This window comes from Salmo salar, chromosome 15, assembly GCF_965601325.2.
Source record: "Salmo salar chromosome 15, fSalSal1, whole genome shotgun sequence".
Lineage (NCBI taxonomy): Eukaryota > Metazoa > Chordata > Actinopteri > Salmoniformes > Salmonidae > Salmo > Salmo salar.
In genome coordinates, this window is record NC_138305.1 from 94,022,753 (window position 1) to 94,047,993 (window position 25,241).

The 25,241-nt window shown below is 42.8% G+C and overlaps 1 protein-coding gene across 2 annotated transcripts in view; it reads right to left on the minus strand.

Moving 5' to 3' along the window:
- The window catches only part of LOC106572548 (membrane-associated guanylate kinase, WW and PDZ domain-containing protein 3), a 314,345-nt gene that overhangs the window by 26,078 nt on the left and 263,026 nt on the right, over positions 1–25,241 (minus strand). For both annotated transcript variants that reach the window (XM_014146803.3, XM_014146804.3), the window contains exons 7-12: positions 24,994–25,051; positions 23,116–23,222; positions 9,572–9,769; positions 3,164–3,435; positions 2,825–2,977; positions 1,548–1,713 (exon numbers count right to left, since the gene is read on the minus strand). In XM_014146803.3, coding sequence (XP_014002278.3) covers positions 1,548–1,713; positions 2,825–2,977; positions 3,164–3,435; positions 9,572–9,769; positions 23,116–23,222; positions 24,994–25,051 — 954 coding nt within the window. The remainder of the gene's footprint in view (positions 1–1,547; positions 1,714–2,824; positions 2,978–3,163; positions 3,436–9,571; positions 9,770–23,115; positions 23,223–24,993; positions 25,052–25,241) is intronic.

Genomic DNA, 25,241 nt, shown 5'->3' on the forward strand with positions numbered 1-25,241 from the left:
TGATGTTGGTATTCAGCAGTCATAAAAGTAATTATTTACTTTGAAGAACTACTAAAGGAGTGATTTTGTCAGATGGTATAGACAGCTGCTATGTAGAGATGACTTGATAATAAAGTCATCAAATGAAACAAATATTGAATTAAAGTAAAGCAATGTAAATAAATGATGGTTAATAAGTGGTAATCAGTAATGGCCAGTCACTAATATTATGGGACTTTTATGAATAGTTTTTTTCTGTGTTGTTACATCCTTCAATCCACATAATGCATAGTGCATTTATTAATGTCTAAACATTTTTACCAAAACCGAACCGACCTCTAATCACTCAGCACAATTCGGACTCTTCAGAGCACACGTCACTAGGAGAACATACTGTATCTTCACCATTACTCTCCACTTCACAAAATGTCAGACTGCCTGCCATTGAAGTCTGAGCTGAGAGATAACTACTAGTGCTGGAAAATGCCAGGTACCTCAAAATACAAGATCATCGATATGATATGCATTGCGATTCTCACTATTCTATATGTATTGCGATTAGATACTGTGATTTTATTGTAATTCGATGTTCCAATTCAAGAGCCATGAGAAAATGAGCTTTGATCAGCCATGGAAAAAGTGCTAAAAAAACAAATTGGCTCCATATTTAAAAAGAAGATGGAGAACAAGCTATGAATACTGGAATTTGTGCAGGTACAGAAAATTGCTAAAAATATTGCAATATTGTCAAAACGATACGATATATCGTCAAAAATAATATACTACATTTTTCCCCCCCATCATGAATCACTACCTAGCCAAACACTACAGTTGTCTGAATATATCTTGCACTAGCATACCCTTCTCCTCCTCCCCCCTCTCCGGTCAAGGTGCAGAGGTGCAAATGGGAAATGGATAGTGGATCGATAGTGGGATAGACTAGAGCATGAAATTGCTTTATTAAACGGTGGGTGGCTCTGGGGCTGGCTTCTGGGAGGGCCGGCTGCTTAGGAGCTGAACGGCCATCTAACATACTTCCTCTAGGAACTACTATTACCACATCTTCACAGCAGCATGACCCAGTCAGACTACGGTGGAAGTAATCAGTTTGGTCTGGCAGCTCCTCTGAACACAGGTATGTTGACTGGGATGAAGGCATGCACTGCCACACTCCTATCATAACAACGCTGATTACCAAGGCCTAGGGCAGTGGTTTCCAACCAGGGGTAGGACACCTAGGGGTACTTGGTCTTACCACAGGGGGTACTTGAGAAGACTCATGAGACCATAGGCCTACTGGGCAGAGGAAAATTCAGTTGGTGGTACAGTAACCAAAAAAAGGTGGGCAACCACTGGTCTACGGCAAGCCCATACACTACTGCATAGAAGAAGCAGTTTTGTGATACACATCTTAGTGATACTCTTATGACTGTCTCAACTGAACACCAGAAATGACCTTGCTCAAGGCGTACACTCTCTAGTATAGACTGAGGGAAAGTGCATATTGCATAGGGGAAGCAGCTGTAATGCACAGCTTTATAATATCATAACGGATAAGTCTGTCCCACCTCCTCTGAGGACTAGCACGTTGACCTCGCTGCCCACAGGTAGGTCTTTGAGGATGTCCACCACCTGGGAGTGGCTCATTGTCTGGACGTTCTGACGGTTGATCTCCTTGATTACATCACCCTTCAGCAGGCCATGACACCACTGGGCATCTAGGATCATCTTCACCTGGGATTACATTAGTTAGGTTACATTACATTACATTATATTGGATTAGTTTAACCTATATAAGATTAGATGAAAGTACATTGGGTAAATCTTTACTGTAGGCTTCCTTATATATACCACTCATCAAGTTGTTACAATGCCTACTACTACATAAGGCTTTACACAGAGGTGTTCTCTAGCTCAGTGGTTTACTAACTTCTTGACCCTTGACCTCCAAAAAGTAGCGGTTCAAAGCTTGCGACCCCTACGCACAATCACTGCGCAAATGTATCTCGTCATTACAGCCATAAACAGTGATGCATTTTCAAAACGCAAGATACAGAAATTGTATATATAGAAATGCAGAAACACCTGCATTTTGAGATGAAAGTCACTCATGTTAGCGGTCAGGAATATCATGTCACACTGTCCCTTCTCTGGAGTCCAGAGCAAGCAGGATCAAACGGCCTACCTGTATGCAGCAGGAGTCGCAGGATCGGATGGAAAGCATGGTCATTGGTCAACAGTCAAAAAGCACACCTTTTTGGTTCTGAAGCACTAATAACATGTTTTGAAACAAGAATTTGGTGCAATGCCGTAGGCTTACGTTAGTGACAAGATCGAATAAGCAAAGGTATAAATCTAAAATACAAATGGTAGGCTATATGTAGCCTATTAAAATATGTATGAAAAATATATGTTTTTCTCCATTCAGTTTCACACTCACAACCCCCCAAACCCTCATTGCACTATCTCACCTGACATGTGTTGATTGACAGTTTGCTGGTCCACTCAGAGGGCTGAGTGTTTCACTAGCCAATCTGTTTTTTTGCAAGTGCTATACTGTCTCTGGCTGCGTGGAGAGTAATCCACAGAGAGTGTGCAACAAAACGAGTGACAAAATATTACAAAACCAAAGTTGAGTCAAAGTCGAGTCCCAAGTCTTGAGGCTCCAAGTCCAAGTCAAGTCATTTTATTTTCTATCGAGTCTCAAGTCATCAAATTTGTGACTCGAGTCAGACTCCAGTCCAAGTCATCTGACTCGAGTCCACACCTCTGGCATTATAACACCAGTCATACATAAGGGGGGCTATGGTAAAGTGTTACCGGAAATTCATTCAATACATTTTACCTTCTGGCCCAGGGGGCAGTCTGCGATGGCAAAGCCGAACCCTCCTGGCCCCTTCACCAGGGGTACGCCCACCAGCTCCGGCTGCAACAGCGTGGGGTCTGGACCCTCAGGGTAGTGGCGCCCCCCGTTGGACATGGCTGGGACAGCTGTTGTCTGTCAATCAATTCATCAAATCACCCAAATCTATTTATATAGCCCCTTTTTACATCAGCAGTTTTCAAAAAGTGTTTTTACAGTAACCCAGGCTAGACCCATGACAGCAAGCAAAAACAGAAGCACAGTGGCCAGGAAAAACTCCCTAAAAGGAAGAAACCTAGGGAGGAACTGGTTGTACTGTACCTGTCTTGGGAGGGTGCCGTCTGGGCTGGTGACATAGTGTATCTCCTGGGGGTTAGAGGTCAAAAGTGAAGGGCTGGCTTCGGGGGCCAGGGCTGTGGCTACGTCCCACGAGGAGGCATCGTCACCCCCACTGGGGTCCTCAGGGAGGGGGTAACCCCGACATAGCACCATGTCCACGTACTGGTTGACTGGGATAGACTGGAACATCTGAACCACATCAGCATGAGTCTTCCCCAGGACACACAGCCCGTTGATGTCCACGATGACGTCACCTGGTAGAGTAGAGGGAGAGGAGAGGAAGAAGGGAGAAGGACGTGTCAATATCAGCATTGGCAACTGTCTTTAAAATGGGAGAGTGCTGTGGTTAGTTGTGGCACTATACCCAGTCCACCAACACCAGACCCAGTCCACTAACACACAATTCAGTTTGCATAATGTTTAGCGCAGACAGTGCCCGCATGAAGGCATCGTTGGTCAGGAGCTGAAATATGTTTCCTTGGAGTCTGCTCCATAAACAACTGCTTTGGGGTTGATGAATGAACAAGGAAGTAAGGTACAGCCTAACACTCTCTCCTTCCCCTCATCCTCCATCATTCCGGCCTGGGTGTATTAAGTCAGCTAGCCCCAGCCAGATCAATAAAGATTAGGAAAATGTGCTCAGCTTATCTCCAGCCAAAACAAAAGCAGGAAACTCCCAACACCGCTAGCTAGCTGGGAGCAGTGGTGTAAAGTACTTAAGTAAAAAATACTTTAAAGTAGTACTTAAGTCGTTTTTTGGGGCATCTGTACTTTACAATTTATATTTTTGGCAACTTTTACTTCACTAAATTCCTAAAGAAAAGTATGGACTTTTTACTCCATACATTTTCCCTGACACCCAAAAGTACTTGTTACATTTTGACAGGAAAATGCTCCAATTCACACACTTATCAAGAACATCCCTGGTCATCTCTACTGCCTCTGATCTGGCGGACTCACTAAACACAAATGCTTCGTTTGTAAATTATGTCTGAGTGTTGGAGTGTGCCCCTGGATATCCATCAATAAAAATAAAAAAATGAAAATTGTGCCATCTGGTTTGCTTAATATAAGGAACTTGAAATAATTTATACTTTCACTTTTGATACTTAAGTACATTTTAGCAATTCCATTTACTTTTGATACTTAAGTATATTTAAAACCAAGTACTTTTTAACTTTTACTCAATTAGTATTTTACTGGGTGACTTTCACTTTTACTTCAGTCATTTTATATCAAGGTATCTTTACTTTTACTCAAGTATGACAATTGAGTATTTTTTCCACCACTGGCTGGGAGTCCCCTGAAGGATCCACCAAGCACAGTCAATAGCTGTTGCTAACAAACACATCTAACGTTTCACTGTTGTTCAAATGAGCTGAACAAACTAGCTTAAAGGAGAAAGGACAACACAGTCAAACACCGACAGGGAAAAACACTGGTAAATAAACCCATACTGTACATACACGCACGCACACACGCACACACACACACAGGTCAGAGTGTGTAGCACACTTAGTACGCATGGTTCAGGGACAGGGAAATGTATGTGAAATGGATCCTATCTTATGATAGTGTTCTATCAATTAGATGGCACCCAGGGGAAATGAGACATGGAAAAATGTGTTCTCATCTTGTAGTCATTAGAGTTTTAAGCAATAACACTGTGGTTGTTGTCACACAATACTGTGTTTGTCACGCCCTGACCTTAGAGATCCTTGTTATTCTCTATGTTTGACACGGGTGGAAAATTCTATGTTTTCTGTTTCTTTGTTTTTGGGCCGAGTGTGGTCCCAATCAGAGGCAGCTGTCTATCGTTGTCTCTGATTGGGAATCATACTTAGGCCGCCTGTTTTCCACCTGAGTTTGTGGGATCTTGTTTTCTGTTTAGCATCTGTACATGACAGAACTGTGCGCTTTCGTTTTGTTACTTTGGTATTTTGTTGAAGTGTTTTGTGAAATAAAGTATCATGAACACTTTCCACGCTGCGCCTTGGTCCACTTCTACCACCAACGAGAGCCGTTACAGTGTTCTAACGTGTCATCCCATAATGCATAATCTGACATGATTTATATAAATATTATATTTATATTACACAATAAACAAATCATTATTATATTACTACCATATATCTGATCTCTACGAAAGTCTAGAAAGGACATATGAATAAAAAAAATATTCCTTTGTTATGTCGAGATCACAACTTATTCATCTCATGACCACTGCATAGTTGTTTTGGTCGATACCACGAGATAATTGTCTCATGATCACGACATAACAAACTCTATAAAGAGGAGTGGAGGTATTGACGGCTGAGGTGGCAGAGCCCACGGTGAATCAGCGCATACATTTCATGAGTTAGTTTATAAGTTAGAATGTTAGCAATCTAAATGTCCCTTCATTTGAGCTAACAGTGGGGCGGCAGGTAGCCTAGTGGGTATAGCGTTGGGCCAGTAACCAAAAGGTTGGTGGATCGAATCCCTGAGCTGACAAGGTAAAAATCTGTTGTTCTATCCCTGAACAAGGCAGTTAACCCACTGTTCCTAGGCTGTCATTGAAAATAAGAATTTGTTCTTAACTGACTTGCCTAGTTAAATAAAGGTTAAAACATTTTTTAAATCAGCTTGTGGGGCATTTAAGCCCTAAACGATGCCTGACAGGCAGCTCTGTCTCCCAGGCTCTTTGCCACGACCAAGACCACAGCCAATCGCATGTAAGCAACAATGCAGCTAACTTTCCTAGTATTGAGAGCGGCTAGCTAGGTAGTCTCGTTAGCTAGCTAGTTTGTTTTCTATTCTGGTCGTTAGCTTGCATATCTGATACAGTATGTGTATGATTGTAAGGGGCACTTGTTTTATGGATGATATTTAAATTTGAGTGGGTGAGCTCTATTCCTGACAGGCTGATCAGATTACATTTCAGGCTCAGAGCTTGATAAGATTCAATAGCAGCCTCAGAGGCTGATAAGTCAGGATTCTGCCTTGTAGTTTCATAGATGGGTTAGATAGATAAGCCACCCTCATCTGTTTGCTCCATGGTTGCGAGCGCATCGTTTCTGTTGCTATACAACCAACACGTCAATAGGTAAAGTTCATTGCAGGCAGATTAGCAGCCAGTGCATTATGTATATGATCAAGAGAGGGTGCGCTTTATTCCTGGCAAGCTGATCAGATTCAATAGCAGCCTCAGAGGTTGATATGTCAGGATGCAGGCTTTTAGAATGTCTGCAAGGAGCCTTACATATGAAATAGCCTACAAGTCAGCCTCCTGATTTACAAGCCTCTGAGGCTGCTATTGAATCTGATCAGCATGCCAAGAATAGAGCTGGATGATATGCATCAGCCTATAAAGCACTGACAGCTAATCTGCCTGCAAGGAGCTTTACCATTGAAACAGCCTACAAGGCAGCATCCTGACACCAGCCTCTGAGGCTATTGAATCTGATCAGCCTGCCTGGAATAGAGCTCACCCCCTGGATCAGATATGCATCTGCCTATAAAGAAATTTGACAGCTAATCTGTCTTCAAGGAGCCTTACCTATGAAACAGCCTATGAGGCAGCATCCTGATTTATCAGCATCTGAGGCTGACATTTAATCTGATCAACCTGTCAGGGATGGAGCTCACCCACTGTAAATGTAAATATTATCCATGAACTATATATCAGTTATGCAAGCTAACAACCAGCATTGTCACGACTTCCGCCGAAGTCGGTCCCTCTCCTTGTTCGGGCGGCGTTCGGCGGTCGACGTCACCGGCCTTCTAGCCATCGCCGATCCACTTTTCATTTTCCATTTGTTTTGTCCTTGTATTACACACCTGATTTCAATCCCCCAATTACTTGTTAATTATTTAACCCTCTGTTCCCCCATGTTTGTTTGTGAGTGATTGTTTGTATGTAATACGGTCCATTATTGTGGGATAGATTATTACTTTGTATTCTTGATTCTTTGAGTAAATTACGTTTATTACTCATATCTGCTGTCCTGCGCCTGACTCCTCTACACCAGCTACACACAGGCTTATTACAAGCATAGATAACAAGCTAGCTTGCTAGCTAACAAGACTAACTAGCTAACTATCCATCTCACAAGATTAGCTAAGTTAGCTGCATTATTCTTTGCATGAGATTGACTGTGGTCTTGGCGGCAGGGCGCAGCCTGGGAGACGGCACAGCCTGGGAGACAGTGCTGCCTGTCAGACATTGTTCAGGGCTTAAATGCCCCAAGAGCGCATTGCGATCATTGCAGCCACAGGGCTCCTTAATGAGGTGGTTATCGTGCATCTGAACAAATGAATGGATGATGCGTGGTACTTCTGATTATGTAGTGATCTCGACAAAACAACTTTAGCTATGCAGTGATCATGAGACAAATAAGTTGTGATCTCGACATAGCGAGGGAATTTACATTTTATTAACAGTTTTCATATGTCCTCTCCATTTCAATGAGCCACTGGCAGCTATATACTAAAACCGCGGTGTGCGGTGTTTATTGAAGGCACTTTTGGCTATGTATACTGTATGTCATACAGTTGAAGTCGGAAGTTTACATACACTTAGGTTGGAGTCATTAAAACTTGTTTTTCAACCACTCCACAAATTTCTTGTTAACAAACTACAGTTTTGGCAAGTCGGTTAGGACATCTACTTTGTGCATGACACAAGTCATTTTTCCAACAATTGTTTACAGACAGATTATTTCACTTATAATTCACTGTATCACAATTCCAGTGGGTCAGAAGTTTACATACACTAAGTTGACTGTGCCTTTAAACAGCTTGAAAAATTCCAGAAAATTATGTCATGGCTTTAGAAGCTTCTGATAGGCTAATTGACATCATTTGAGTCAACTGGAGGTGTACCTGTGGATGTATTTCAAGGCCTACCTTCAAACTCAGTGCCTCTTTGCTTGACATCATGGGAAAATCAACAGAAATCAGCCAAGACCTCAGAAAAAAATTGTAGACCTCCACAAGTCTGGTTCATCCTTGGGAGCAATTTCCAAACGCCTGAAGGTACCACGTTCATCTGTACAAACAATAGTACGCAAGTATAAACACCATGGGACCACGCAGCCATCATACCGCTCAGGAAGGAGATGCATTCTGTCTCCTAGAGGTGAATGTACTTTGGTGCAAAAAAGGCAAATCAATCCCAGAACAACAGCAAAGGACCTTGTGAAGACATAACCTGAAAGGCTGCTCACCAAGGAAGTGCTGCTCCAAAATCACCATAAAAAAGCCAGACTATGGTTTGCAACTGCACATGGGGACAAAGATCGTACTTTTTGGAGAAATATCCTCTGGTTTGATGAAATAAAAATAGAACTGTTTGGCCATAATGACCATCGTTATGTTTGGAGGAAAAAGGGGGAGGCTTGCAAGCCGAAGAACACCATCCCAACCGTGAAGCACGGGGGTGGCAGCATCATGTTGTGGGGGTGCTTTGCTGCAGGAGGGACTCGTGCACTTCACAAAATAGATGGCATCACGAGGAGGAAAAATCATGTGGCTATATTGAAGAAACATCTCAAGACATCGGTCAGGAAGTTAAAGCTTGATCGCAAATGGGTCTTCCAAATGGACAATGACCCCAAGCATACTTCCGAAGTTGCGGCAAAATGACTTAAGGACAACAAAGTCAAGGTATTGGAGTGGCCATCACAAAGCCCTGACCTCAATCCCATAGAAAATGTATGGGCAGAACTGAAAAAGCGTGTGCGAGCAAAGAGGCCTTCAAACCTGACTCAGTTACACCAGCTCTGTCAGGAGGAATGGGCCAAAATTCACCCAATTTATTGTGGGAAGCTTGTGGAAGGCTACCCGAAACGTTTGACCCAAGTTAAACAATTTAAAGGCAATGCTACCAAATACTAATTTAGTGTATGTAAACTTCTGACCCACTGGGTATGTGATGAAAGACAAGCTGAAATCCTTCTCTCTACTATTATTCTGACATTTCACATTCTTAAAATAAAGTGGTGATCCTAACTGACCTAAGACACGGAATTTTTACTAGGAATAAATGGCAAGAATTGTGAAAAACGGAGTTTAAATGTATTTGGCTAAGGTGTATGGAAACTTCCGACTTCAACTGTACGTGATCCAAGATATACTGTATGACCACACTTATAGATATGCATGTTCGTAATAATCATAAGCATGTAAAGAAGCACAGCCAAGAGGCCTTCAGTATGAAATCTGAAATACTGTGTATAACTCCACTTCAAATCAGGGCGTTACCATAAACATAACGTGTGTGTACAGACAATGATAAATTAACCTTGTTGCGCTGTGTGTGTGTTTGTGTGTGTGCGTTCCTGCGTACAAGCATCTATGTGTACGTCTGAGTGTGTGTGGAATGTGTTTACATGCGCGTACAACACTCACCAGAGGTCATCTTGTTGTCGTGCGCGGCGGGCCCGTCTCGGAGCACGTTCTTCACCTGGAGGAACTCGTCATGGCGGTCGCCCCCAATGATGGTGAAGCCAAACCCCTGGGGGCTCTTCCTCAGATTTGTCCTCAGAATGGAGCCCTGGAGATGGGCTGGGTCCCGTACGAAACCCCTCACACCCACAACAGGCTCATCTGAAGGAGAGTGGAAGTGAGGGGAGAGGGAAGGAAGAGTGTGAGAGGGATGGAGAAAAGAGCAAAGAGAAAGAAAAAACCTTAGAGAAAGATGACTAAATACAAAAAAAGCACAGCAAGAGAGAGATGCAAATTGAGGAAGTACTGTACAAGCAAATGCCTAATTATTATGACTGTAATTCAGCTAATTGCTCTCAAACCTTAATGCCCCATTGAAGTATTTACTTTACAAATTAGTGACTATTAATTCTTTGTTTGTTTGTCGTATTATCATCACAAGGCCTGTCACTATTGTTCAGCTGCATTGATCTGACAGAGAAACCATGCTAGGCTAGCTGCTAGCGCTAATCCATTGATCTGAGAGAAACCACGCTAGGCTAGCTACTTGCACTAATTCACGATGAGAATCCACAATGAGAGAGATTACAGTGACGCTTATTCTATTCTGATATATCCATATGGGACAACTTCAAAGAACACCTGAAGTAGCAATCGTTATTTTGTATGGTAGGCGCAAGTTCACAGGCTGTTAGGCATCTGTCCCCTGTAACAGTGCAGGCTACCGCCACGGTGACAGGGAGCTGACAGCTACTCATCACTCAGACTGTCACTAATTCGACCAACACTCAAATCACACATCAAAATACAACATGGCAACAAAACATCCACATCAGCCTTATTCATTTGAAGAGCTGTCTGGTAACAAAGCACAGGCAAGAACTATGCTACTGCTGAACAGAGATGGCCTACTAGTCTTTTACTTAAGCCTGGCAGTGAAAATGACATACTGTAAAAAAAGAAAAAAGAACACACACATGACGCACAAAGCAGTGACAAATCCGTTTGGATATAACCTTGACATTTCAAATCTTACAGAGATGTGATAAACTTTCAGATTGAATTTGCTATGTTATGCCTGCAGGATGGTGCATGGGAATAAATGTCCAGGAGACAAACTGTGTGTGTATTTGTGTGTGTGTACACTGCAGGGGTGCATCCACCTGAATAACCAGCATAACACAGGGATAGAGGCAGACAGACAGCTGACCTCAAACTGCAGCTGGAGGCTCTCACCATGTGACTGAGACACAGCGGCCCTTAACTCTGCATCAGCACAGAGAGAGAGGGGGGAGCGCCCTTTCCTCTGCATCAGCACAGACAGCGAGGGGGAGCGCCCTTTCCTCTGCATCAGCACAGACAGCGAGGGGGACAGGAATATCGAGAGGAGGGTGATATTGACAGCGATAGAGGGAGAGAGAGCAAAGAGATATCCATGGCCCCTGTCTGACCTTCGTTTCCATTGGGTGAGTTATAGGCTGTGTCTCCTCTAGTGATTCTTCACACACTGAGGGATGGATAGTGGGGGGGGGGGGGGGGGGGGGGCATCAATCTCTTTAATTGGAGTAAATATAGACACCCCCCGTCCTCCTCCACTACCCCCCATGTGTCATGTGTCATGGGATTTAGATTTGCATAACTGCATTGCGCTCAGAGAAAACGGATTATGCTGAGTGTGATTAACATGACATTCTCACATACCAGCAGTTTCACTGAGCCGTTTGTGTGTGAGCATATGCACTGAGTGTACAAAACATTAGGAACATGTGCTCTTTCCATGGCATCTTGCATATGCCGCTCTGTCATTGCTCATCCATATATTTATATGTATATATTCTTATTCCATTCCTTTACTTAGATTTGTGTGTATTAGCTAGTTGTTGTGGAATTGTTAGATGATTTGTTAGATATTGCTGCACTGTCGGAATTAGAAGCACAAGCATTTCGCTACACTTGCAATAACATCTGCTAACCATGTGTATGTGACCAATACATTTTGATTTGATTTGACATAGACTGACCTATGATCCCTTGTTGACGTCACTTGTTAAATCCACTTCAATCAGTGTAGATGAAGGGGAGGAGACAGGTTAAAGAAGGATTTTTAAGCCTTCTGACAATTGAGACATGGATTGTGTATGTGTGCTATTCAGAGGGTGAATGGGCAAGACAAAATATTTAAGCGCCTTCGAACGAAAGTGCCAGGCACACCGGTTGGTGTCAAGAATGACAACGCTGATGGTTTTTTCACGCTCAACAGTTTCCCGTGTGTATCAAGAACGGTCCACGACCCAAAGGACATCCAGCCAACTTGACACAACTGTGGGAAGCATTGTAGTCAACATGGGCCAGCATCCCTGTGGAACGCTTTCGAGACCTTGTAGAATCCATGCCCCAACAAATTGAGGCTGTTCTGAGGGTAAAAGGTGCAGTGCAACTCAAAAATATTAGGAAGGTGTCCTTAATGTTTTGTACGCTCAGTGTATGTGTGTGTGTATGCATGTTAGAGGTCGACCGATTAATCGGAATGGCCGATTAATTAGGGCTGATTTCAAGTTTTCATAACAAATCGGTAATCTGTATTTTTGGACACCGATTTGCCGATTTCTTTATTTAACTAGGCAAGTCAGTTAAAGAACACATTCTTATTTTCAATGACGGCCTAGGAACGGTGGGTTAACTGCCTTGTTCAGGGGCAGAAAGACAGATTTTTACCTTGTCAGCTCGGGGATTCAATCTTGCAACCTTGGTTAACTAGTCCAATGCTCTAACCACCTGCTTTACATTGCACTCCACGAGGAGCCTGCCTGTTACGCGAATGCAGTAAGAAGCCAAGGTAAGTTGCTAGCTAGCATTAAACTTATCTTATAAAAAACAATCAATCAATCATAATCACTAGTTAACTACACATGGTTGATGATATTACTAGTTTATCTAGCCTGTCCTGCGTTGCATATAATGGATGCGGTGCGCATTCGCGAAAAAGGACTGTCATTGCTCCAACGTGTACCTAACCATAAACATCAATGTCTTTCTTAAAATCAATACACAAGTATATATATTTAAACCTGCATATTTAGCTAAAATAAATCCAGGTTAGCAGGCAATATTAACCAGGTGAAATTGTGTCACTTCTCTTGCGTTCATTGCACGTAGAGTCGGTATATGCAACAGTTTGGGCCGCCTGGCTCTTTGCGAACTAATTTGCCAGAATGTTACGGAATTATGACATAACGTTGAAGGTTGTGCAATGTTAAAGGAATATTTAGATTTAGGGATAAAATACGGAACGGTTCCGTATTTCACTGAAAGAAAAAACGTTTTGTTTTCGAGATGATAGTTTCCAGATTCGACCATATTAATGACCTAAGGCTCGTATTTCTGTGTGTTTATTATATTATAATTAAGTCTATGATTTGATAGAGCAGTCTGACTGAGCGGTGGTAGGCAGCAGCAGGCTCGTAAGCATTCATTCAAACAGCACTTTCGTGCGTTTTGCCAGCAGCTCTTCGCAATGCTTCAAGCATTGCGCTGTTTATGACTTCAAGCCTATCAACTCTCAAGATTAGGCTGGTGTAACCGATGTGAAATGGCTAGCTAGTTAGTGGGTGCGCGCTAATAGTGTTTCAAACGTCACTCGCTCTGAGACTTGGAGTAGTTCTTCCCCATGCTCTGCATGGGTAATGCTGCTTCGAGGGTGGCTGTTGTCGATGTGTTCCTGGTTCGAGCCCAGGTAGGAGCGAGGAGAGGGACGGAAGCTATACTGTTACACTGGCAATACGAAAGTGCCTATAAGAACATCCAATAGTCAAAGGTATATGAAATACAAATCGTATAGAGAGAAATAGTCCTATAATTCCTATAATAACTACAACCTAAAACTTCTTACCTGGGAATATAGAAGACTCATGTTAAAAGGAACCACCAGCTTTCATATGTTCCCATGTTCTGAGCAAGGCACTTAAACGTTAGCTTTCTTACATGGCACATATTGCACTTTTACTTTCTTCTCCAACACTTTGTTTTTGCATTATTTAAAACAAATTGAACATGTTTCATTATTTATTTGAGGCTAAATTGATTTATTGATGTATTATATTAAGTTAAAATAAGTGTTCATTCAGTATTGTTGTAATTGTCATTATTACAAATACATTTAAAAAATTGTCCGATTAAATGGTATCGTTTTTTTTTTGGTCCTCCAATAATCGGCATCAGCGTTGAAAAATCATAATCGGTCGACCTCTAATGCATGTGTATGTGTCTTTCTGTGTGTGTGTGTGTGTGTGTGTGCGTGTGCGCGGGCGTAGTCTATGCGCCAACATGCGTATGTACCATGACATGTGACATATTCCATGACAGTTCTCTGTGTGTTCTGTGCCTGACAAGATTAAGTCCTTCCATCAGAACATCAAAGGACACCGACTGTCAGAGCCTTCCCCATCTCCATTCATATATATTCTCTCCACTGTGATAAGGGACTGTCCTCACATCACCATAATGAAAAGGGAAAGATACAGAAGGGTGAGGGCAGGGGTCAGTGGGAAGAGAGAGAGAGTATGATGCTGAGTTTTGCATCATATGAAAAATGTATTTCTGTACTTTGAAAGTTATATATCTTGAAAACTTGATTGCTGACATGCAAAACATTTTGGGACCAAATCAACAATGGACTAATGAAATAAATACCAAAAGATCGTTTTTGAGTGGAATTTTCCTTTAACATAGCCATGATTAAGTCATGGTAACACAAAGAGATGGTCTATTTCTCAGGCAGGCAGGCTGCTCGCTGTGATTCTTGAAAATCTCATATAGAGAGGCCTGTCAGTGCAGGATAATTACAGTCCCGTACAGTTACAGCACTATGGCAACAGACCGCAGCCTCTTTCACTGAGAGGGAGGTCAGTCTGCCTTGTCAAAACAGCGTTTAAAACTCTGCATGGCAGGACACCCCTCTGGGATCTCTCCGATCCACTCTGCTCTGCTCGCTGTGAGACAGACCACTCATTAACAACCACGGGGAACGTGTAGAGAGCAGAGTAGAGAGCTCTGTCAGAACAGAGAATCACCCAGGCAAAAACTAGAGGATCTGTTAAAAGAACAGTCCAGGAAACAATACCATGTGAAATAAGCTCTTTTAGCTGGACAGAAGCTGGACTAACTGGGGACGCGTCTCAAATGGCACCCTATTCCCTTTAGAGTGCACTACTTTTGACAAGAGCCCTATAGGCCCTGGTCAAAATTAGTGTAATATAAAGGGAATAGGGTGCAATTTGGAATGTAGCCTTCGGTCCCAATAGGCTGTGAATAGAGCAGAGTGTTTCTTCTGTCTAAAGGGTCTGAGTTGATCTGGTTCTAACACTAGGGTCTCTGTTCAATCAAACCCTGTTTGTTTACCAACAACCTCCTGTAATATTCATACAGTATGTGTCAACATACTGAATTGTAATTGGTTGCATTCTACCGTCATATCATACTGCACTATGATTGGTTAAGACCACCCAGGTTAGGTTATTGCAGTTGATCATGGCCGGAGACACATGAACATGCCAGTTATAGCTACAGTACCAGTCAAAAGTTTGGACACACCTACTCATTCAAGGGTTTTTCTTACATTTCACTATTTTCTACATTATAGAATAATAGTGAAGACATTAAAACAATGAAATAACACATGGAATCATGTAGTAAGCAAAAAAGTGTTAAACAAATAAAAATATATTTGAGATTTGAGATTCTTCAAAGTAGCCACCCTTTGCCTTCGTGACAGCTTTGCACACTCTTGGCATTCTGTCAACCAGCTTCATGAGGTAGTCACCTGGAATGCATTTCAATTAACAGGTGTGCCTTGTTAAAAGTTAATTTGTAGAATTTCTTTCCTTCTTAATGCGTTTGAGCCATTCAGCTGTGTTGTGACAAGGTAGGGGTGGTATATAATGGACATTCGAACCGGTGGAAATCTGTCCTTTGGTCTGATGAGTCCATATTTGACTGCTGTGTCTTTGTGAGACGCAGAGTAGGTGAACGGAGGATCTCCGCATGTGTGGTTCCCACCGTGAAGCATGGAGGAGGAGGTGTGATGGTGTGCGGGTGCTTTGCTGGTGACACTGTCTGTGATTTATTTAGAATTCAAGGCACACTTAACCATTATGGCTACCACAGCATTCTGCAGTGATACGCCATCCCATCTGGTTTGTGCTTTGTGGGACTATAATTTATTTTTCAACAGGAGAACGACCCAAAACACACCTCCAGGCTGTGTAAGGGCTATTTTACCAAGAAGGAGAGTGATGGAGCGCTGCATCAGATGACCTGGCCTCCACAATCACCCGACCTCAACCCAATTGAGATGGTTTGGGATGAGTTGGATGGCAGAGTGAAGGAAAAGCAGCCAACAAATCCTCAGCATATGAGGGAACTACTTCAAGACTGTTGGAAAAGCATTCCTCATGGTTGAGAGAATGCCAAGAGTGTGCAAAGCTGTCATCAAGGCAAAGGGTGGCTACTTTGAAGAATCTCAAATATAAAATCTATTTTGAATTGTTTAACATTTTTTTGGTTACTACATGATCCCATATGTGTTATTTCATAGCTGTGATGTCTTCACTATTATTCTACAATGTAGAAAATAGTGAAAATAAAGAAAAACCTTTGAATGAGTAGGTGTGTCCAAACTTTTGACTGGTACTGTAGCTAATAAAGAGCTATGTTTTATAAACATCCTGTCGTACTGCATTTTATTATTTTGTACAAAGTGTGCAAAACAAGACACCTGCAAGGACCTACCCCTCAGGAATGACACAGAGCAAAGCAGCAAAGCCTGAGGAACACGCATCCTTCCACAATCACTGGGTGTTTTAAGGTTTCATCATAGTTTCTGTTATTGGGGTTATTAAGGTCTGTTCCAGGACAGCATTAGCAGCCTTCTACAGTGCAGTAGGTCCCTGTGGCAGTGACAGTAAGGGCCTCCAGGCTGAAGACTTCTCCAGAGGAGGTCTCTGGTGGTGTAGAAATCACACATACACTGTGCTTCCCACTCCAATAGCCTCTGGATGCTAACGCTGTACCAGTCAAAATAGCAGCCTGAAGGGTGTCTGGAAGACCTGGTACAGAGAGAGGTAGTGCTGATAGTGTCATTGTGTCATTGACTTGTTTATTGTGTTATTGGCTTGTTTATTGTTTACTCCATGTGTAACTCTGTGTTGTTGTCTGTGTCACACTGCTTTGCTTTATCTTGGCCAGGTCGCAGTTGTAAATGAGAACTTGTTCTCAACTAGCCTACCTGGTTAAATAAAGGTGAAATAAAAAATAGGGTCTAGGCCTTTTTGTGAGTCAGCCTCTGTGGTCAGATCATCGTCACTACCTGGTCTGACCCATGTTCAATTCTGTTCTGTGGGCAACTGGGCATCACCGAGTTGGCTCAGCAGAGAAACATCAATGGCTAGGTGATAAATCCCAGTTAGAGGGAGTTAGGGGGAGTGATGAGCTCTACAGCAGGTTTGAACAACTCAATCGCTGGTTGAAAACTGTTTTCTGCCCCTCCCAAAAGATTGAATTTGTGGATAATTGTCCATCTTTCTGGGACTTACCCACAAACAGGACCAAGCCTGGCCTACTGAAGAGTGACAGACTTCATCCTAGTTGGAGGGGTGCTCTCATTTTATCTAGCAACATAGAAAGGGATTTAACTCCTCTAGCTCCAAAATGAGATAAGGTGCAGGCCAGGCAGCAGGCTGTTAGTCTGCCCCTAGCACAGTCAGTGTAGTCAGCTCAGTTATTCCCATTGAGACCGTGTCTGTGACTCGATCTAGGTCGGGCAAAACTAAATATGGTGATGTTTGCCTAAGCAATCTCACTGGAATAAAGACCTCCATGTGTGTCATTAATGAAATAGATTGTGATAACACCTCACATCTCAAAATGGGACTACTTAATGTTAGATCCCTCACTCCCAAGGCAGTCATAGTCAAATTAACTTGATGTGATTGGCCTGACTGAAACATGGCTTAAGTGTGATGAATTTACTATGCTAAATAAGGCCTCTCCTCCTGGTTACACTAGTGACCATATCCCCCTGTGCATCCCGCAAAAGCGGAAGTGTTGTTAACATTTTTGATAGCAAATAGTCTACTCAATAACTTTTTTGAGATTTTTGTATTTGTTTTTGTATTTTACCTCCTTTGTCTCCCCAATTCCGCGATATCCAATTGCGATCCAATTCTGATCTTGTCTCATCTCTGCAACTCCCCAATGGGCTCGGGAGAGCGCAATGAGCCAAGTAAAGCCCCCCCGGCCAAACCCTCTCCTAACCAGGACGACGTTCTGCCAATTGTCGCCGCCCTATGAGACTCCCGGTCACAGCCGGTGGTGACACAGCCTTGGATCGAAACTGGGTCTGTAGTGACACCTCAAAAAGCAGGATTCCCCAAGTGAAGATGGCCTTCACTTCAGCAGTGACGAGTTTCATGAACTTTTTCTGCAAAAATATCATGATCATTAGAAAAATTATGGACTCCTCTTTGAATATGCGTATTTCTCCAAAACTCAGTTGTCCTGAGTCTGCACATAACTGCCAGGACCTCAGCTCAATGAAGACGCTCACGTTTTTTTATCCTGTATCTCTCTACACATTCACAAAAACAGTCATGGCCTCTAAACCTTCCAGCTGTCTTCTGGACCCTATTCCAACTAAACTACTGAAAGAGCTGCTTCCTGTGCTTGGCCCTCCTATGTTGAACATAGTAAACGCCTCCCTATCCACCGGATGTGTACCAAACTCACTAAAAGTGGCAGTAATAAAGACTCTCTTGAAACTGCCAAACCTTGACCCAGAAAATATAAAAAAACTATCGGCCTATATCGAGTCTCCCATTCAGCTCAAACATTTTATAAAAAGCTCTTGCTCAGTAACTCGCTGCCTTCCTGAAAACAAATAATGTATAGAAAACGCTCCAGCCTGGTTTAAGACCCCATCATAGTACTGAGACCGCACTCGAGAATGTGGTAAATGACGTGTTAATGGCGTCAGACCAAGCCTCTGCATCTGTCCTCGTGCTCCTAGACCTTAGTGCTGTTTTCGACACCATCGATCACCACATTCTTTTGGAGAGATTGTAAACCCTTATTGGTCTACACGTAGATGAAACATGATGAAGCCCCAAAATGTCCAACCCTGGAAGCCTGTGATTCAGACATGAGAAAGTGGATGCAGGCATATTTTTTTCTTTTAAACTATATAAAACAGAGATGCTCGTTCTACGACCCAAGAAACAAATAGTTCTGCTGTCGGATCTGACAATGAATCTCAATGGTTGTACAGTAGTCAAACAAAACTGGACCTCGGCATTACTCTGGACCCTGATTTGTCTTTTGACGAAAGTATAACAAATATTTCAAGAGCAGTTTTTTTCCATCTTCGTAACATTGCATAAATCAGAACCGTTTTGTCCAAAAATGATGCAGAAAAGATAATCCCTGATTTTGGCACTTCAAGATTAGATTTCTGCAATGCTCTGCTCTCCGGCTACCTGGATAAGGCACTAAATAAACTTCAGTTAGTGCTAAATACGGCTGCTAAATTCTTGACTAGAGCCCAAAATGTTTATCATATTACTCCAGATAATATTACTCTAGCCTCTACACTAGCTTCCTGTCAAGGCTAGGGCTGATTTCATGATTTTACTGTTAAACTACAAAACATTACATGGACTTGCTCCTACCCATCTCTCCGATTTGGTCTTGCCGTACATACCTACACGTACGCTACAGTCACAAGACACAGGCTTCTTTATTGCCCATAGAATTTCTAAACAAACAGCTGGAGGCCATGCCTCAGGACTACCTGGCCTGACGACCCCTGGCTGTCCCAGTCCACCTGGTCATCTCCCTCCCTCAATTTACACCTGAGGTGCTGACCTGTTGCACCCTCTACAATCACTGTGATTATTATTGGACTCTGCTGGTCATCTATGAATGGTTGAACATCTTGAAGAACGAGCTGGTCTCAATCTATGAATACTCTTATAATCTCCACCCAACACAGCCAGAAGAGGACTTGTGAAAACTGCTGATGTAAAAAGGGCATTATAAATACATTTCTTTGATTGATTGATCAATATCCTTACAGACTTAATGAACATAAGAGACTCACTGAAAACCTTGAAAACCACGCTCACTCAAAACAAGACAGCCCTAGGCAGCTTACAGGGGGGACGTGAGGGTTTTGGGATTGTGGTGCCTGGAAAACAACCTCTCACTCAACGTCAACAAAACAAAGGAGATGATCGTGGACTTCAGGAAACAGCAGAGGGTGCACCCCCCTATCTACATCGACGGGACCGCATTGGAGAAGGTGGAAAGCTTTAAGTTCATTGCTGTACACATCACTGACAAAATGAAATGGACCACCCACACAGACAGAATGGTGAAGAAGGCACAACAGAGCCTCTTCAACCTCAGGAGGGTAAATAAATGTGTCTTGTCACCTAAAACCCTCACAAACTTTTACAGATGCACAATTGAAAGCATCCTGTCGGGCTGTATCACCGCTTGGTACTGCAACTGCACTGCCCGCAATGGGAAGGCTCTCTAGAGGGTGGTGCGGTTTGCCCAACGCATCCCCGGGGGCAAACTACCCGCCCGCCAGTACACCTACATCACCCGATGTTACAGGAAGGCCAAAAAGATCATCAAGGACATCAACCATCCAAGCCACTGTCTGTTCACCCCAATTCATCCAGAAGGCGAGGTCAGTACAGGTGCATCAAAGCTGGGACCAAGAGACTGAAAAACAGCTTCTATCTCAAGGCCATCAGACTGTTAAACAGCCATCACTAGCACATTAGATGCTGCTGCCTATAGGCATAGACTAGAAATCACTGGCCACTTTAAGGAATGGAACACTAGTCATTATAATAATGTTTACATATCTGGCATTACTCATTTCATACAGTTTAAGTCGGAAGTTTACATACACTTAGGTTGGAGTCATTAAAACTTGTTTTTCAACCACTCCACAAATTTCTTGTTAACAAACTACAGTTTTGGCAAGTCAGTTAGGACATCTACTTTGTGCATGACACAACAATTGTTTACAGACAGATTATTTGTATCACAATTACAGTGGGTCAGAAGTTTACATACACTAAGTTGACTGTGCCTTTAAACAGCTTGGAAAATTCCAGAGAATGATGTCATGGCTTTAAAAGCTTCTGATAGGCTAATTGACATCATTTGAGTCAATTGGAGGTGTACCTGTGGATGTATTTCAAGGCCTACCTTCAAACTCGGTGCCTCTTTGCTTGACATCATGGGAAAATCAACAGAAATCAGCCAAGACCTCGGAAAAAAATTGTAGACCTCCACAAGTCTGGTTCATCCTTGGGAGCAATTTACAAATGCCTGAAGGTACCACGTTCATCTGTACAAACAATAGTACGCAAGTATAAACACCATGGGACCATGCAGCCGTCATACCACTCAGGAAGGAGATCCATTCTGTCTCCTAGAGATGAACGTACTTTGGTGCAAAAAGGGCAAATCAATCCCAGAACAATAGCAAAGGACCTTGTGAAGATGCTGGATGAAACAGGTACAAAAGTATCTTATCCACAGTAAAACGAGTCCTATATTGACATAACCTGAAAGGCTGCTCACCAAGGAAGAAGCCACTGCTCCAAAATCGCCATAAAAAAGCCAGACTATGGTTTGCAACTGCACATGGGGACAAAGATCGTACTTTTTGGAGAAATGTCCTCTGGTCTGATGAAACAAAAATAGAACTGTTTGGCCATAATGACCATCGTTATGTTTGGAGGAAAAAGGGGGAGGCTTGCAAGCCGAAGAACCCCGTGATTCACGTTTGGGATGGTGGTGGCAGCATCATGTTGTGGGGGTGCTTTGCTGCAGGAGGGACTGGTGCACCTCACAAAATAGATGGCATCATGAGGTAAGAAAATTATGTGGATATATTGAAGCAACATCTCAAGACATCAGTCAGGAAGTTAAAGCTTGGTCGCAAATGGGTCTTCCAAATGGACAATGACCCCAAGCATACTTTCAAAGTTGTGGCAAAATGGCTTAAGGACAACAAAGTCAAGGTATTGGAGTGGCCATCACAAAGCCCTGACCTCAATCCTATAGAAAATTTGTGGGCAGAACTGAAAAAGCGTGTGCGAGCAAGGGGGCCTACAAAACCTGACTCAGTTACACCAGCTCTGTCAGGAGGAATGGGCCAAAATTCACCCAACTTATTGTGGGAAGCTTGTGGAAGGCTACCTGAAACATTTGACCCAAGATAAACAATGTAAAGGCAATGCTACCAAATACTAATTGAGTGTATGTAAACTTCTGACCCACTGGGAATGTGATGAAATAAATAAAATATGAAATAAATTATTATTCTATTATTCTGACATTTCACATTCTTAAATTAAAGTGGTGATCCTTACTGACCTAAGACGGGTAATTGTTACTAGGATTAAATGTCAGGAATTGTGAATAACTGAGTTTAAATGTTTTTTGGCTAAGGTGTATGTAAACTCCCGACTTCAACTGTATATACTGTTTTCTATAATATTCTATGGTATGTCATTCACTTAATACTGTTTACTTATCTTGCATTAAACATCTCATATGTATATACTGCATTCTATACTATTCTACTGTATCTTAGTCCGTTCCGCTCTGACATTGTTCATCCATATGTATATAGTATTAATTAATTCCTACTTAGATTTGTGTGTATTGGGTATATGTTGTGTAATTTGTTAGATATTACTTGTTAGATATTACTGCACTATCGGAGCTAGAAGCACAATCACAAGAAGCACAAGCAAGTGTGGTTAGAGTACAGAATGTCTCGGTGACATTACTTAGAGGAAGTGGTCCTGAGAGGATGAGTCAATCATTATGTCATTTACAACTACTACATTCTAATTGATCCGTCAATCCATTGACACCAAACTACCATGACTAAGAAAACTTTCTACCATCCACCACTCTCTCTTCTCTGTCTCTCTCATGACTCTAGCACTCTCTCTTCTCTGTCTCATGACTCTCTCTTTCTCTCACTCTCTTTGTCTCTCTCATGACTCTCTTGCTCTTTGGATCTCTCCCTCGACAGTGTGAAGTGTTTGAAGTGATGAGTGACGGGGACAGACCACTTGGTACTACGCTCACTGACTGCAACTGTCATGATTATCTTTAGACAGTAGACACTACAACGACAAGTGGTCCAAGTGGCATGTAGTGTATTTGGCGTCTACACTGACATCATCTCTAAGCTAAGGGGATCTGATTAGGAACAATTCTGACATTCTGGCTTTAGGCTCTGTTCAAATAGACACTAGCATACAGAATGCATGCCCAATTAAACACCCAATTCATTTAATATGTCCAATTAATTAAACATACGGCTTCATAATAAGTGGTATACTAGTTAGTGACCATGACAATGAGCAGTTTTCATTTGAATCTATGGTGACCCAGGGCTAGCAGAGAGGTGTTACCTGAGGGTATGTTAACCCCCTGCATGCCAGGGGAGGGGGTGTCCAGACTCAGTTTCCTCTTGGCTTCTAGGACTGGGTTCTCAAACTGGGTCTTCTGGTTGATATGGCTGCAACACAGAGACAAAAGACAGAACACTCACTGGAGACATCAGTATACAGCACACACATGCACTGAGTGCTACTGTACATACTGTATAAAAAACACAAAGAAATAAAAGCTCAAGCGAGGACTAATACACACTTCATAAATCTTAGAGAAGGTGAAACCGACCAAAAGATAGTGAGGCTTATATGTTTTCACAGCCTTATTTCAATATTTTCCTTCTCCTCCTACAGCTATGACACACAGTTATCTGGATCTCTTCATTTGGCAGCAACACAAAAGCCAAGTAATCGCTCATCTCTCTGGAGCCGTTTTCTTCAATGGTTTGTTTCGTGACCAAAACTCAAAACAGTTTTGTCTGTTTCCCAGTACCCTTACACAGTACAGTCTAGTGACATCCCAGAGCACTATCCAGTCATTGCAAACCTCTGGTACCAAGCTTATATTACATCACAGTGATCCTATTCAAATCAGAGACACACCAACACAGCACTTTGTCATCTGTAAACCACAAAGAAAATGACACTGCAGTACTGTTGACATGTATAACCACTGACCTAAGATCAGTGGAATAACCCTATACCCAAGATATATATCCTGCCCACAACGGCCACATCTGATTGATCTAGGATCAGTAAAGCAGCCTGTGTGCCTCCTGTTCCCTGCTAGCTGTAGAGCTGTACATTCCCAGGCCAGCCATTTGTGAGATGAGCCCCCAGGTTGAATGTAAAGCAAGGGAAGCAGCTGATCTGCATAATGCGCCTGTGCTTTAACAGTTGTAGCTCAGCGCCAGTAGTTACTCAGTTTTTTTTGGAAGGGATGCCACTCCTGCGCTGCTCGTTGAATCACATGCATGCGGAGTGTGTGTATGTGTGACAGTGTGTGTGCTGTGTGTGCCAATTGCCAGCGTATGTGTGTGTGTGTGTGTGTGTGTGTGTGTGTGTGTGTGTGTGTGTGTGTGTGTGTGTGTGCCCCTGATAAATCAAAAATTAAAACTTCAGCAGAACGGAGAAAAATACACTCCCTGTTGACAGCACCCCAACCCAAAATATCTTCCTGCGGTCCTATACGTGTGTCAATTTGTGTGTGTGCCAGTGTGTGTGTGTGTGTTTCGAAGAAAAGTACTGTTTGTGCTCTTGTTGGGCATGAGTCATGCTGAGAGTTATCCTCACTATCCAATCAAGGAACAGAAGCGCTCCTCCGTGACTGAGTGTGTTCAGTCCTCTATGTTCTTCTGATTGCCATGGCTAGTTCTCTACTTTAGTTAGAACATAATGATCCATTGTGTTTTACTGTATTCATTCAAAACAAAAAGACAGGGAGGGAAAAAAGCCCTGGTTGTCCCGGTGATCCTCGTTTCCTCTCCTCCTCAGAATACTCCCTTCGCTACTCCCATGGGAGGCCATGCTGGCTGAACTGTGTGCCAGTGTGCATTTCTCAGTGAGGCGAGGCGGTGAGCATCACTCATTCTCTGGACCCCCAGTGCCCCCTGAACCAGGCAGTGGCACCCCTGCAGAGCTCAGGAATGCTGTTTAGGAAGGCCAGCTGTCCTTAGTCCATCAACTCAACTGCTACTACAGGCTCCATTTGAAAAGCACACTGACTGACAGCCTCACAAGGGCAGGTCTGCCTTTCCAGCATATCTTAATGACTTCAACTTGGTGTACAGAAATCCCAGCTCATCCCAGCGAATGAAACAAACACTTGTTATTATCAAATAATAACCATGCCATTACTTCCTGTATCACCACAACTATCAGGAGAGGTGTACATACTCCACGTAGTAGATTCCATACTGCGGGTCCTCAATCTTTTCCCAGCCATATGGAAGTTCTGCAGGCAAGAGACAGACAGAAGCAGATGCAAATCATTGTGCTGCTAAAGCTCTGGAACAACTGGTACATCATCTACACATGCAATGAGACACACCGCTGTAAATGGAAGGGGGGAGAGGGAGAAGAGCGAGAAGAAAGAGAGAAAGAGAGAGAGAGAGACAGAGAGAAAGAGAGGGGAGAGGGGGAGA